This window comes from Vicia villosa, linkage group LG5 (genome assembly GCF_029867415.1).
Source record: "Vicia villosa cultivar HV-30 ecotype Madison, WI linkage group LG5, Vvil1.0, whole genome shotgun sequence".
NCBI classification, from domain to species: Eukaryota; Viridiplantae; Streptophyta; class Magnoliopsida; order Fabales; family Fabaceae; genus Vicia; species Vicia villosa.
Window position 1 is genome coordinate 99,806,226 of NC_081184.1, and position 16,532 is coordinate 99,822,757.

The following is a 16,532-nucleotide window of genomic DNA, read 5'->3' on the forward strand; positions in this document are numbered from 1 at the left end:
ATTGAGAATACCAAGTCATGTCTTGTTGCTAGAAGATACATCAAACTTCCTACCACCTGCTTGAAAACTGAGGCATCAAAAGCTTTACCTCCTCCAACTTTAACCAACTTGAAACCTTGAACAATAGGACTGCATACCTTATTTCACTTTTCCCAGCCAAATCATGTTAGAACTCCTGCTGCATATCTTTGTAGATGGATAAAAATTCCATCATTACCTTGCTTTACCTTAATTTTCAAAAAGTATCTCATCCTTTTCAAGTCGGTTATTGCAAATTCTCCCTTCATTGATTGCTTAAACTCATTCATCATTTGAAAATCACTGCCTGTATAAATAAGATCATCCACATATAGGTTGACAATGAGAATTCTTCCTATAGTACCATGTTTGACAAATAGGGCATGCTCATAGGGACATTTCAAAAACTTATAGTAACTGAAATATGATTCTATCATGCTATACCAAACCCTTGGAGCTTGTTTAAGGCCACACAATGCTTTCTTTAGCTTATACACCATTTCAAACTTGCCTTTGTGATATCCTATAGGTTGGCTTATGTACACATCTTCAGTGAGCTCACCATGTAGGAAGACATTCTTCACATCTAGCTGGAATACACACCACTTTTGATTTGCAACTACAAGTATTGTTATGACAGTTTCCCATCTAGTCACAGGTGCAAATACTTCATTGAAGTTAATACCATGCCTTTGAGATTACCCTTTAGCTACCAATATAGCCTTGTGCTTGTCTACCTCACCCTTTTCATTATACTTAGTTTTGTAAATCCACTTCAGTTTTTGAAAATTTGGGAAGTGTGGTCAGTTCCCAAGTGTCATTCCTCTCTAAAGACTATATTAAGATCCATAGCTTTTCTCCATACATCAAACTTGACAACTTCCTCATAGCTAGTAGGATCATCATTTGAGCTAAAAGCTGCATGGTTATGTAGTTGATTCTCTTCTTCATTTTCTAAGTTAGTTACGCAGTCATTAAGATACCCTGGAGGTCTCCTAATTCTATGGCTTGGCTCAGATTCTTTAGTTGCTTTTGTTCCTCCATTGTTCTCTTCATTACCTTGATCATAAGTGGGTGCTTCAAGTGTATCTTCTGCTACTCTTGTAGTAGTTACATCTGCATCTTCTTTTTGTTCAACTTCAATTTCTTCCTCAATTTGAACCTGTGAGTCTTTTATGTTTGCTTGATCTTTATTACTCCAATTCCAACTCTTTTCCTCTTCAAACACTACATATTTTCTAATGATGAAATTTCCTACATTTGGTTCATAAAATTTGTAGTCTTTGGACTCTTCACTCACACCAAGATTTATACATTGAACACTTTTGCCATCCATTTTCTTCCTTTGTGCATCAGGAACATGAGCATGTACCACACAACCAATTACTCTAAAATGATGAATTGATGGCTTTACTCCACAAAAGGCACTAGATTCCTTTTCAACCAATGTTTTGAATAATCTAAACACACAAAAGGGACTAGATTTTTCTTTAAAAAAATAGACCCGTGTCTTTTTACTGAAATCATCTGTGAAGGTGATGAAGTACCTATTTCATCCAAGTGATTTAAGCTTGATGGGTCCATAAATATCACAATGAATAAGTTATAGCTTTGCACTTTCTATCCAATTTGCTTGTTTAGGTATTAGTTCTCTATGTTGCTTGCCTATCAAGCAATTGATGCACTTTTCTTTTGTGTTCACCAGGCTTGGCGAACCTTTCACCATATCCTTATTATTAAGCATCTCTAGTCCCTTGACACTCAAATGTGCATACCCGATATGCTATAATTGAGACTTCATTTGTTTGGTGGTATAACTCTGAAAAACACTTTGGCATGATGATTAGTGCATAGATCACATGCGTCATATTATGGGGCATAGGAGTAGTCAAGATTATGTCCTTCTTCATGAAAGATTTGGCAAGAGTCATGTTTGAAAATCACTCTCAATCTCTTCTGTTGAAGTTGTCCAATGCTGAGAAGATTGTTCCTCAACCCCGTTTCCAAGATTGACCTATCAATGACTTGAAACAACTAATTATTAGCCTTCAAATCTTTCAATTTGCTTTCCTCCACAACCTTCAATTGTTCTTGAGTAGCATCTGCAAGTGCCTCTATGATTCCATTTTCGATCAATCCCCAATACTTATTTGATCAAAACAAATTCTCCATTAACATAGATCAATGATCATAACAACTGTCAAATCTTGGAATGGTTGGTTAAATGAATATATCTTATGTAGGTTTAATCATGATTGCATGGAAGAATAAACAAAATGCAAGAAAAATTATGAAGAAGAAATACAATGGTGATGGTGCTTAATGAAGGAGAAGGGATGATGGAGAAAGAGAGGGAGAAAAGTGGTTGTAACTGAAATATTGCGATTTTTAGTTAGAGATGATCATAACCCGACTCTGATACTACTTGTTATACTAAAATATTCTCTTATTCAATTATTGAACATAACTGCACTTATATATAAAATCTATGCATGAAGTTGTCATCATTACTTAAGCAGCAAGTAATTTGTAACTAACTATTAACAAACTACACAACCGACTAACAACGAACACAACTAGAATACACTAGAGTTTTATTCTGTAAACTGTGTGCTTGATATTATCTTTGTACAATTTTAAACAATGCTACTAAATACCTTTAAAGAACTACCAAAAAATACTACTTCCTCCATCTTACATTAGGCGTCTTCTTTTTATTTTTATTTGTCTTAAATTATTTTTCTATTATAATATTTATTATTTCTTTGCACTAATTTATCCTTAATTATTTCTTATTTATGTATTTTAAATCATATAACTACTCCACCACTTATTATTAATAAAATTATTTTAATAAATAACATTTATTTAATCATTGAAATCAACACAATTAATCATTATTTTAAAAGTGTAAAAATTTCAAATAAGATACCCATTGAGAGCCTCAACAAATAATCTCTTAGCAACATAAATGAGTTTTTAAAACTTATCAAAATTAAAAACAAAAGACAACCAAATTATTATTTACGGTAGATTTTAAAAAAAAAATACCTGTCATTTAAGAAACCTCGGGCTAAGTTAAAAAGCTTGTTTGGTTCTGCATGACTAGGGGTGGAAATAGGCTGGGCCGAGCTAGGCTTTGCCAAGCCTAGGCCTGGCCTGTCAAAAAAAATCGAAGCCTAAGCCTGGCCTGTCGTAGGCTTATTTTTAGGCCTAAGCCTGGCCTTTTCGAAGGCCTGGTTAGCCTGTTAGCCTACATAAAAGCCTATATGTTTTGACATGCTAACTAAAATAATGTTTAAATAAACCAACTAACTAAAATACCAAGAGACTAAAAATTTATTTGCATTGACTTATTTTAACTTACCTATTAGCATAAGTTAGGAAGACTATTTGTTTAAGAGAACATATGAAAACAATGTTCATCATGTGTTTTCATCTTATTTTCAAAAGTTGTTTAAGATAACCGAGTTTTATTTATGTATTTTAATTCAAAGTACAACACATAACATAATGATAATAACAAAATTATTCATATTTATTTAAATAGGCCGGCCTGATAGGCTTAAAAGACTTTTTTTTTGGGCCTAAGGCCTAACCTTTTTAACTAAATAGGCTTATAAAAAAGTCTAGACCTTTTCTATTTATAAAAAATGTGTGGCCTGGCCTGAGCCTTTATAGGCCAGCCTGTAGGCCCCTGTTATCGGTCTGGCCTATTTCCACCCCTATGCATGATATCAACAAAAGTCACGTTGAAAATCTGCATCACCACAAAAACCCAGATTTATAGTTTCAGGATTTTCCCATTGCATATCCATTGTCATCGCAATAACTGATTTAATTGTGGCTACTTAAATATATATTTTTTGGAAAAGATGGTGATTTAAATATTGAATTGACCATATTTACAAATTGTCTTTCATTTTATATACAAAACTGAAAAACAGCTGATATTATTTATATATATGCATCCATTTTCTTTCTACCAGATCTAAACTTCATATCTCTCATTTCAAATCAAACTTTGAACTCCAGAGTTTTCTTAAATCACGACCTTACTTTTTATATATTTTTCTCTCTTCAAATTATAAAAAAAATAAAAGAAAAGAAAACATGCATCGCGAAGAGTGCGACGAGTCACGTGATATTCAATGCTTCGTTATTTTAATTTATTTAATTAAATTAAATAATTTCATGATATACATGAACGTATAAGCAAACGAATATGACCCATACGAGTTAAGAACTAAGCCAGCACTGTATGCCACGAAGCACTCTTGTTTCACTACGCTCTAAACTCTTCCATTAAACCAGTCTCTTCTTCTTCATCTTCATCATTTTCACTCATCCATATTCTACCTTTCTACCTCTATCTACCAGATCTCATCACAAATACCACAACCAAATATTCCTTCAATTCAGGTACCTTCTCTTTCTACCAAAACAATGTGCTTATTTACTGCTCCATCCCCCCCAACTCGTACTTTTTTTATTATTATTCTTTCTAAAAGTTAGTTAGAGTTTTTTCTATGTTAGGCATGATTAAGATTAACATGAATCAATTGCATAATTGCATTTTTAGATTGGATTAATATATATTTTCTAACTTCTAACTACTCCATTTAAATCCAAATTCTCAAAGTCGCTGCTGATTAAGAAAGATCCTAATTTCGCTAATCAGCTTCTTAATTCGCTAATTAATTAATTAACGCTCCAGTGGACCCACCACAACACCGACGCTACTGTGTAGCAGTTCAATGGGTCCCGCAATTCATTTCTATTAGATTAGATTATTATTTATTTTTCATCTGGAAATTAACTGAGATGAGATGGTGATGATACATTATATATTAGTATAGATGTATGAAATCTTTTAAGCAAAGTTAAGTGGTGTACACTATACGAATCCGTTATTAGAAATTTAGAATCTACCTTCACTCTTTCCTTTTCTGATTTTACTTTTTTGTCCCCACCAATCTTCTCACTCAAGAAATTACAAAACATTACTTTACTTTATCTTTCTAGCCGTTAGCTATATACCATATCCTATTCTTTACATTTAAGTAATATTTGCTGCTTTTAACTTTTATTTATTATAAATTATCTATCTAGCACAGCACAGACATCTCAGAAAAAATGTGTCTGCGTCACTTTCTTTAAAGTCGACACTTTTTAAAATTATTAATAAGATCGACGTGTCAGTGTAGGAGTCGGTACCGTGCTTCATAGTTAATTCAGAGTGAATTTATTCATTCTTCCAAAACAATTGATTTTTTGTTCTGGCTATAAAATGGTGGTTAAGGTGTTGTTTTCAGTTAGCAAAGGAGTTATTATCAGAGAGAGGTAGTGTACTTATATAGTTCCTTTCTTAACCTTGATTTCAACTCTAAATGTTTGTGGCATTTATAACTATTTGGAATGAGTCACTATCTTCTTTTATTAATTCTCTGATATTATTGAATCCTTAGGTTGGTGAATGTTGATCCCATTCCTCTAATTTTCTGCTTTTTTTGGATATGGTTTAGTTTATTAAACTAGCTTCTTTCCAAACCAATCAAAATCATATGTGATTTAAGGGGAAAAAATCCAAACTTTGAAAAGCCCTTTTACTTACATATTATTATTACACATTGTTAGTATTTCCTTTCTCATATGCTAATCAATAATCATAGCTCCTTTTTCTTTTTCTTTATCTTTATGCTGCTTTGACTTGGTTCTAATTATACAAATTTCAGAATTAGCTTTTATTAGGTCATGATTCTGAAAACCTATGCAGAATTATAGGTGGAATTGGAAATCATGATGGTTACTTTTGGTAGTTGCTGAATTTAATCCATTCAAAGACTGCATATATGAATTTGGAAGCTATTAATTCTCAAGCCAAACCCTCAAGTGAGTTATATTATATTCTACCAGTTCTCTGAGTTGCATTTATTGTGTGATTTATGATGCAACTATACCATTGGTCCATCTCTAACTACCTTTAATTGAATGTTTATGCGAATCAGTAGTTGGATTTCCTTGCTTGCCTGCCACTCTCGATGTTCAATACTATTGCTATTTCAGACCCTGTCTAGCTACTATCTTGGCTATTAAATGTTCAAGTTTTCAATGTTTCTGTGTATACGACAATGTTTTAAAAAACCACACTGGATGTTCAATGAATTAAACTGTGAGTCATTACCATCTGCATAGCTGGTTATTTGAGCAGGTTGACAGTGGTTTTGTCCCGGTTTAAAGTCGTTAAACTGTGTTTTGTAGGTCTCACCAGTTCGATGTCTAGTACAGTTTTGAAAACGCTGGTATACAGTACTTTTTGTCAAAATACTTCATACTACGGTCATTTTCTATCTGTTTCAGTACTTGGTGTTAATGAGGATGGATAAACTTGACTATGATATGATATTTGTTGGCCAACCCTGTATTTGTTCCTTCCAACCCTCTTTATTATGTTTACCGGTCACAAAATCTTATGTCATGAAAAATGGCTTCCTATTTCTTTAGTAAGCAGGAAATTGTTGATCGACATTCATTTGTTTCGTGCAGCATAGGATATAAACTGACAAAGGGTGTGCAGTTTTTGTTTTCTTCTTCTGAATAACTGTTTGTCTGCAGGTATTTTTTGGATTAGTTCCTCCTGTGGATCACTATACCTTTTTATTGATGATTGTACTAGGGACTTTTGAAGATTTACCTTGTTATTTAATTCAGGTTTACCAATTGATGCTACTTTCATTCTTTTTCTTTTTAATACATGATCTTTAACTTGGCATAGATTTTAATAGTTGCTTCACAAAACTTGATTTTTCTAGGATTTGTATAATTTTTAGAGTGTGTGCAATATGGAACTTAAAATATATTTACATTCATTCTAGCCATTAACTTGTTAAATCTACTGCCTTCTCCTCTTCTCTCTGTCACACAAATATATTTGAAATGATGTAGCCCCAGTTTCTCGTGATTTTGTTTTTCTCGGCACATAAAATTTCTGTCTTATAAAATTTTCGAAGATATATGCTTTATTTCTTGAGATGAGGAACATTATTGCCCAATTATATGTACAGTGGATAAACGGTTTCCTTTCATTTCCTTGTAGTGTATGGAGTTGAATAAATGAAGTCACAGATCAAAATTGCTCTTGCTATTATTATTAGTTTGCTCTGGATTCAACACTCCTTTTGTGGTTAGTATAACCTTTTAAATTATATTTGTTCTACTTTATGCGATGAAATAGGTAAAGCCAAAGACACCGAAAATCTTGCTGTTTTTGTTTATTTAATTTTCCTTCATTGTGTGGCATTATTTTTTGGCAGATGAAGCATCTGATACATCCAGTCTAAACAAGTGGAAATGTAGATGTGCTTCTTTCGAAGGAAACCAAAGCAACTTACTTGCTAATTGTTCGAAATCATGTGATTGCCATTCAGGTATGTTGTTAGTTACTTTATTGGAACAGGTCCAGGAGCCTCCTGCCGATTTTTTTCGTTAATCTATCTTTTTAACATCTTTTCTATCAGTTATGGTTACTAACGATATGATTATGGAAGGAATTAGGAATGCAATATGCTTTTGTTTCATGTGAAATGAAGCGATAGTAAACACAGCCTGAAAATCTGAAAATTATATGATAGTACTATTTTGCCTTCCTTGTAGATTCTGAAGAGGATGCATCCATATGGACATGCATATGTGGTCCCAATGGATTTCCCCAAGTGGCAGAAGATGGTCATAGCGCTATGTGCTTTCATGCTTGCAACTGCACCTGGGGTATCTTTCTAGCTTTTTCATGCTTGCTTCACAATTAGTGCTAAACCTGTTATTATTGTACACCAAAGCTAAATGCAAAAGTGGGAGGAAAAAGTGATTATAGACATAAAATTGATTGATATATTTGTGTAGTTTGAAGTTTTTTCCTTCAACTTTTACCCTCTTTTCAGATTATTTGTGTATTATTGATACTGATAAAATTGTGTGCTCTTTCATAGTAAATCATTTGTTTGAAATTAAATTTATGACTTTTTGAGTGCTATGCAGGAACTGTCAGCACATCATTAGGTTCAAAGAAACACATTTCAAGCAAGGTTGTTGTAATTGTCCTATTAATATGTGTTATATGCACAACCATTGCGTTGATTACCACAATTGTATGCTACGTCTACCGAAGGAAGCAATACTCTATTCAATCACCAATATTCTCAGTAGATAAGGAAACAAGTAGTGGTAGTACCGCCAACCTAATCAGTCACCGGACAGGAACTTCTTCAGTACCAGAAACAACATTCTTCGTGAATTCTCCTATTTGTCATATCACGGGTAAGTTTATTGTTACTCACTGTCCCTTGTACAAGTGTCTATGCTTACTCTAAAATTATGTTTATTTTTTATTATGTATTAATTCTTTAGTTTTTTTTCTCTTTATATAGGTTGCTTTAAGAAACCCTCTTTTTTGTTTGGGAGCCAAAAAGAAACTTTTCATGGAAATATAATTCAATTTTCATATGGTGAACTGGAAAGTGCTACTGATAACTTTTCAGCTACCAACCTTATTGGACTAGGCGGAAGTAGTTATGTATACCGTGGTCGCCTGAGAGATGGTAACATTGTGGCAGTTAAGCGATTAAAAGATCAAGGAGGGCCAGAAGCAGACTCTGCATTTTTCAAGGAGGTCGTACTTGTACCTAACTTTGCAGTATCATTGATTCAATATACTTTGGCTATATTGTAATGTTTTATAATATCTAGCTAAAAAATGTCCGTGCGACCTTTTTCTTATTGCTGTATAACAGTCGTAATGGTTTTAATAATGGGTTGTTTGTTTCTGCAGATTGAATTAATATCTCGACTTCATCATTGTCATTTGGTGCCTTTGCTTGGATACTGCTTAGAATCGAAAGGAAAACACATGCAGAGGTTACTAGTATTTGAGTACTTGATTAATGGAAGTTTGAGGGACTGGTTAGACGGAGTTTCTGGAAAATACCTGGATTGGACTACTCGTGTTACGATTGCAATAGGAGCAGCAAGGGGCTTGGAATATCTCCATGAAGCAGCTGCTCCAAGAATTCTTCATAGAGATGTGAAATCAACCAACATTCTTCTGGATGAAAAATGGCAAGCAAAAGTATGAGTCTTGGATAAGAATACTAAGGTTTAAGTTAAATAATCAAATGTACTAGTACATAAATGATCATATTTATATAATTTGTTTTCTTCAAATACTCAACTTGCAGATAACCGATCTTGGTATGGCGAAAAACTTGAGATCTGATGACCTGCCAAGCGGTTCAGATTCTCCAGCAAGAATGCAAGGAACATTTGGGTATTTTGCACCCGAGTATGCAATTATTGGTAGAGCCTCACTTGAATCAGATGTCTTCAGTTTTGGTGTGGTACTTCTTGAGCTTATCAGTGGTCGACATCCTATTCATAAAACTACCGGCAAAGAAGAAAGTCTTGTTATATGGGTACGTTCAAATTAAATTCATAAAGATAAAATTAATCTGAACTTACAATTTTAATCGTCATTTCTTTTGCAATCTTATAATGTACCGAGTATTGATATAGCTTGCCTGAACTTCTTCTGTTCTAGGCTTCTCCTCGTTTACAGGATAGCAGGCGAGTAATATCGGAGATAGTTGATCCACAATTGAAAGGAAACTTCCCAGAAGAAGAGGTGCATATAATGGCATATCTAGCAAAGGAATGCTTGCTACTGGATCCTGACACTCGACCAACTATGAGCGAGGTTGTTCAAATTCTTTCTAGTATTTTACCAGGCAAGTCAAGGAGGAGAAGAAACATTTCCACCAGCTTGTTTCAGGTGAACACATGCACTCATGTTTTCATTTCTTTATAACAGTATTTCTAGTTTAATAAAGTTTCTTAACTTTCAAATTTTTTATGAATATTTTACTTGCCTAATAGCTATTTGCGTCACGCATCACGCTGCCATTCAAAGATCATTCTCCTATTGCATTAAAAATAAACCTTATACTGAATTTTTTTTATTTATGGATATGTAAAGGAACCAGAGGATGTAGAAACAAAAAGGCAAGCTCATTCCAGTGAATTTCCAGCTCATAATTCATCACCACTAGATACCGATTACAATCCGAGTCTTGGAAACAAAAATAGAGAAGAAGATGCAGTTTCAGCTGAGTATATGGAAAGTTTGATTCTCTTAGCATCAAAATCTAATAGCTCGCATTCATCAGAAGAGGAAATGGTAGACATAACAGAGCCTCGGTTCGAATCATTTTGCATGACAAATGGCACTGTCACTTGAAAACACAAACCATTAATGCCAATATTTTTTTGTGCATTGCTCAACGGGATGCTGCAATGAATTATGGTTGAGATTATGTTCTACATTTGTTTCAGTTCTGTTTTGAATTGAAATGCACATAGGTGGTGTTATTAGATTATAAAGCAGAAAAAATATATCAAATGTATTCTTGTACAGAAAAGCTTAGGAGGACTATAGGTGCAACTGATTCTGGTTCTTTTACTTGGAGAAGAATCCAATTTCATTATTTAACATCCTATATTTTTTAGGAGGAATATACACATGTTTCCTCTTTAGGAGTATACTTGTAGGAGTTTGTACCAATTCCTTCTCTTAAAGTGATTTTTTTTACAGGACCTAAATTAAGGAGCTCTTTACTTTAAGAGTAATATTGACAGGACATGATTGTAGCTTGTCACTTGTTCATTGATGATGAGCTTGTTATTTCGTGGCTAGGAAATAGATGTTTTTATTTTAGCTTATAATTAGCTGCTAATGTGTCCCATGTTTTGTCAAATGTTTGAATGGGCAAGTTGTTCAAATTCAAACTGGATCAAATAAAAATTACAGACCGATTTAAAAAATCTAAAATTACAATTGAAAGTTTTTAAAATCAAATTAAATCACATGTATATATTTGAACTAGTAAATCACATTTATTTGATATTATATATATAATTTGTTTAAATATTTATAATATTAAATGATAAATATAATTGTATAAAGAATAATGATATTCATGCATTTGTATAGGTTAGAATAATTTTGTATGGTGGTTTTATACTCAAATGCTTATTAAAAGCAATATTTATAAAAAAAAGTTGCGTGAATTTAACTAATCGTGTACCGTTAATATATTATGATATAGATTTTATTTAAATAAACATGTAGATATTTTATTGATAGTTTCCCGTGAGAAAAATAAAATTTTAACAATTGCTAAATAAAATATGTATTTTGATGATAGTTTTCAGTGAGAAATAGAAATATTAAAAACAATATTTATAAAAAAAAAAATTGCGTGAATTTAACTAATCGTGTCTCGTTACAAATTTATATATTATGATATAGATTTTATTTAAATAAACATGTAGATATTTTATTGATAGTGTCCCGTGAGAAAAATAAAAATGTTGACATTTGAAAATAAGAATTTTGTGTCTCAAATAAAAACAATTGATAAATAAAATATGTATTTTACTTATAGTTTTCAGTGAGAAAATAGAAATATTGAAAGCAATATTTATAAAAAAAAAAAAAGTTGTGTGAATTTAACTAATCATGTCCCGTTACAAATTTATATATTATGATATAGATTTTATTTAAATAAACATGTAGATATTTTATTGATAGTGCCCCGTGAGAAAAATAAAAAATTTGACATTTGAAAATAAAAATTATGTGTCTCAAATAAAAACAATTGCTAAATAAAATATGTATTTTGCTGGTAATTTTCAGTGAGAAAATAGAAATATTGACATTTGAAAATATTTTTTTAATAATTATGAATAATTTTGACATTTGAAAATAATATTTTTAAAAATTATGTTAATTCAATTTATTAATTAATTTATGTTTAAAAAATAAAAAAGAAAAGAGAAAATTAAATCACAATTGAAAGTTTTTAAAATCAAATTAAATCACATGTATATATTTGAATAATTATTTATTTTATACTAACATATAGTATGATATATTATATATAACATGTTGATTTATTATTTATTGATATTTATTTTTTAAATACTATTTATTAGTTAAGTTGTATCTATTTATTTTGTTACTTTATTTGTTTCAATCACAATAAATTATTATTAGTATATTAGTATCTTAATAATAATAATTAAAAATTATAATATGTAATTTGGATATTAAAAAATGACGGGTGGTAAACAAGTATGCCCAAACGGGACGGGATGAGTATAGTTGAAGGTGACGATCTAAAATCTTGATTCGTGCTAGAAAAAATGAGGGTGAGACGAGAAGGCAGGAACTGTAGTCACAAATGTTAAAAGTTACAAAAATTCTTGTTAATGCATTGTTGGCAAATAAAAATGGCGGAGCGAGGCAGACATATTAGAGAATGCGGTGTTAGACGCTAGGCTTAAGGATCTAGAGGGGGGTGAATAGATCTCACAGAGTTTTTCGAAATTATTTCAAACTTAAGTGAAAGCGGTTCTGAATCGACTTGCGTCTATTCCGGACCGCTATTGCAAGGGTTGTATATGTGATAAAACCACGAAATAATTGGGATTAACAATGAAAGGATAGGTTATCGAATCAATTCGTTACACTGAAGAAAATCGATTAACTTCCAATTTGTTAAACCTTGGTTTGCAATGCAGTGATAATAGAAGAAGCAAAAAGACAAACACTTGGTGATAATGTTCAAATTGATGGTGATTCAATGTGTGGTGAATTGTGATGTTTATGCAAGTTATTAATTCACAATTTTAACACTTGAATCGTTTATCAATTTGCAATTATAACCAAATACGAACATAACGTAAATGAAAAGATAAAAGCGACAAGAACACGATATTTGTTTAGGCAGTTCGTCGATCGTCCTCGCTACGACTACGTCTGCCCCCAATTCCAAACTGAAATTGGGAAATCTTCCATTAATGTTGAAAGTAGTTTATACAAAGAAGATAACAAAGTGATAAACAATAAACCAAATTTGTCGATCCTTTGAATCTTCTTCCCCCTTAATCTTGAGCCAGATCAAGGTCTTCCAAGAGCTTCACTTTGATCCCTTTCTGCAGTGTCTTGAATTGCTTGAACACTTGTTCTTCAATTTTCACACTCAGCTGGATCCTTGATGAAGCCTCTTGATAAAAACCCCCAAAATTCACCAATCTTGGAGGACAAAACCCTCAGATTTTATTCACCAAAAACCCCAAAAATCTTCACCCACTAGGAATCTTCAATTCCGTTCCATGGACGTTGTCGATCTTGAACGCAAACCCTCAACACAAAAATGATTGTGTGTAGTTGTGTTGGAGTTGTGTCGATGATCGAAGATGAGAAGCCTTTGTGTATCTTTCAGTTGTTGGTGTTGGAAAGACAATAATTAACATGAAGGAATATATATATATATATAGGAGTTGGGTTTGTGATGCAGGAAAACACATATGATTTGGCAGTTTTTGAGCAGATAGGTTGACCTGTTAGGTTGACCTAACAGATAGGTTGACCTATTAGGTCGACCTAACAGAAGCAGATTTAGTTGAGTTGAAATTGTTCCCAGTTAGGTTGACCTGTTGAAGATTTAGGTCGACCTAAAGTCAGTTGCTGCCAGTTAGGTCGACCTGTTGAAGGTTTAGGTCGACCTAAAGTCAGTTGAAATACGTTTTTGGGACATTTCTTCAGTTTAGGTCGACCTAGGAGTGTGGGTAGGTCGACCTAACAATGACATGTGTAAATTCCTTCAGTTTAGGTCGACCTAGGAAGGTGAGTGGGTCGACCTAACAGTGGCATGTTTGTATCTTCTTTATTTGCCTTAATTTGAGTCGACCAAATGATGCACTGGGTCGGCCTAGTTGATGCAAAACCATATGTTGAGTAATTTGAGCTTTATAGGATAGTCAATGCTTGATTTTCCTTGAGCCATTCACTTGTGCTTTTGTTGTTTGTTCACTTATGATGTTTGCCATGAATCGAAAACTCCTTGGTGAGTATAGGCTTGTACTTACATGCGGACCTTTTTCGCAAAATTTTACATGATTTTGAAAGAGTTACTCTTCATGCATCAATAAAAAATAAAAAAATATGATAGTTTTTGAAAATATTCAGTAAAAATTATAACTTTTTTTAACGATCCTGTAAGAATTTAAATGAATTTTTATAAAAAATATAATATCTAATACGTGTTTTTACCGTATATTTTGAAAATATTGCGCGTATTTCATGAATACTAGATTTATGAATATTTGACATATTATGTTTTTCTTACCCCCTTAAAAATTTAGTAGGTTATTTTTTTTTATTATTTAAGTTATCTTAAATGAAACAAAGATGGGATGGATGAAGCTCGGTAGGATTTTGCACTAACACTTTTGTATCGTCGAGATTGCACTAACACTTTTGTCTGGTCGACAATGACTTAAAACTTATATAAATATGCTTGTGATTTTAAAAAATTAAAAAAAACAGACTCAATATTTGTATCCTGTATTTCTTTTAATCTTTACTTTAATGGTATGACTCCTCCATTTGAATTTAGAATTGTTGAAAATAACATATAAAATCTAAGCTCGAGAATCTCTTACACCATAACGACAATCGAAGAAGGGTTAGCTTGTTTACCATTCACCAAGATTGACTTTGACATAAAGTTTAATAAATTTGAGCTTTAGATGGAGGATGATATAAGACTTATATGGATTACATTTCACTGTTACGAACCTAACGGATCAATCGAGTTAGATGCAACATTTGCAAGATGAACAAATGATATTTTGAAAATGCTAAAACATTCCAACACAACATGTGAGGGTGACATGTTATTTTAGATTTATATTAAGTTTATGATATGTGGTGCTATGTTATGTTATGGCAAGATGTTGTTAAGTTTATGTTACACTTATTCAACAGTATATTATGTTATGTCAAGATGATGTTTAGTTTATGTTGAGGTTATGCAACGATAAGTTATGAATAAGCAATAATACAACAACAAAAATGCATGAAACAAGTTATGGAACATAAAATCTGCAATAACAAATAGTAATGACACATCTATAACGGCTTATCAAGCATCTACACAGTAAGAAATTTCTCCAGCTTTATTCCATGAGTACCTTTAACCGAACGTGGTCCTGTCAAAATTAATTTATATAATATAAATTATTTTAAATTAACCACTAATACATAAAAGAAAACTAAATTAAAATATTAATACATTTCCTACCATAATTGGAAGGCAACATGATCACGATACTCTGTCAGCACTATCAGGTTCAAAGACCCTTATGAGAACGCATCTACTGCGAGACTCTAATGATCGTCAGTTGGATCATGCTCAACATCAGAATATGGCCAGATACCTCAACATTTTCCTTTGCATCATGATCATTCACCTCAATATTTCACCAGGTTATGCCCACAAACCTTATTACAATCAATTGAGAGATTTTCACAGGTTGATGCCTCAAACCAAAATGGAGCTTTTTACAAGCTAAGCTCATGAACCAAGAACGATATTTTCACCGTATGATATTGGAAACTAAGTATAGGTTTTACCATGATAACCTTAACAACCAACCAAGAAAACTTCAAGAGAATCATACATTTGATAAAATAGTTGAACACCAGTACAACTAAAATTTCACAAATGTATTTCACTCACAAAGGCACTAAGACAACTTTTTACTTAAAGCAAAAAATAAAAGAGATATAGATGTTAAAATGAGAGAAGAATGATTTAAAATTCAATTATGGTGTGAGAAATAACGAGGAGGCTCCCTCCTTATATAGGAGAAAATGTAGCACAAAAGGAAAACGATCCATGAGATTTTTAATGCTCTTAATCAACTATGTGCATCATATAATCGAGATTATATAGTGCAGAAAGGGAAAGTTTTTAAAGTGTGTCGTTACTAATCGACTACAAACCCTAATTGCCGATCATGAAGTGAAATAATCAATTAAGCATAAAGGAAATCGATTATCCAATAATTGATTAAGCATAAAAGATAATTGATTATCAAGTAGTTAATTAAGAATAAAGGATAATTGATTATCCAATAATCGATTGAGCATAAAGGATAAATGATTATTCAATGTAAATTTCCCTCATAAATCACTATTTGGGATAGAAGCCAAATAACTACACCTCAACAAAATCATTTCACCAAAGAGAGACCCTCGTTTTCAATCTCTGGATATACCCTATTAAAATTCAGATTTCAATCTCTAGATACACCCCACACATTGGCTTGAGTATGTGTTTCATCACAAGATGGTTCAGTTGAAATATAAGTGTATATTTTATAACAATGAGGTTAATCTAGATTCAAAATTTAAATAAACCCCAAGACAATTTTCGCACCATTTGACAATAACTTTGAATAATTTTTTATTATTAATAAACCATACATTATAAATCATACCCATAATAGACCATACACATTAGTCATTCATTAATAGTGTGAGATATTGGATCGAACTCTAGTATGATCGAAGGGTAGCTTCTTGGTTCGACAGTTCAACAGGGTTAAGCATGACG

At 32.2% G+C, this 16,532-nt stretch overlaps 1 protein-coding gene across 10 annotated transcripts; it reads left to right on the forward strand.

Moving 5' to 3' along the window:
* Window positions 1-4,257: 4,257 nt before the first annotated feature.
* On the forward strand, window positions 4,258-10,686 carry LOC131601880 (receptor-like serine/threonine-protein kinase NCRK). Of its 10 annotated transcripts, none has more exons than XM_058873796.1 (12): window positions 4,258-4,440; window positions 5,795-5,910; window positions 6,634-6,729; window positions 7,115-7,201; window positions 7,332-7,445; window positions 7,672-7,785; window positions 8,053-8,331; window positions 8,442-8,683; window positions 8,843-9,139; window positions 9,249-9,482; window positions 9,608-9,838; window positions 10,043-10,686. In XM_058873796.1, exons 4-12 carry the CDS (start codon window positions 7,132-7,134, stop codon window positions 10,301-10,303), a joined length of 1,842 nt encoding a protein of 613 aa, XP_058729779.1. In that variant the 5' UTR covers window positions 4,258-4,440; window positions 5,795-5,910; window positions 6,634-6,729; window positions 7,115-7,131; the 3' UTR covers window positions 10,304-10,686. The 10 variants fall into 10 exon arrangements, with proteins under 10 accessions (XP_058729779.1, XP_058729776.1, XP_058729784.1 ...); XM_058873799.1 differs by lacking the exon at window positions 4,258-4,440 and adding an exon at window positions 5,469-5,486; XM_058873793.1 differs by having other exon boundaries at window positions 5,754-6,729.
* Window positions 10,687-16,532: the final 5,846 nt, after the last annotated feature.

Coding starts and splice junctions, on each gene's coding strand:
- LOC131601880 (XM_058873793.1), top strand. CDS start 7,132: ATGAAGTCACAGATCAAAATTGCTCTTGCTATTATTATTAGTTTGCTC. Junction 7,786..8,052: donor TGCTTGCAACTGCACCTGGG/GTATCTTTCTAG, acceptor AGTGCTATGCAG/GAACTGTCAGCACATCATTA. Junction 9,483..9,607: donor AAGAAAGTCTTGTTATATGG/GTACGTTCAAAT, acceptor CTTCTGTTCTAG/GCTTCTCCTCGTTTACAGGA.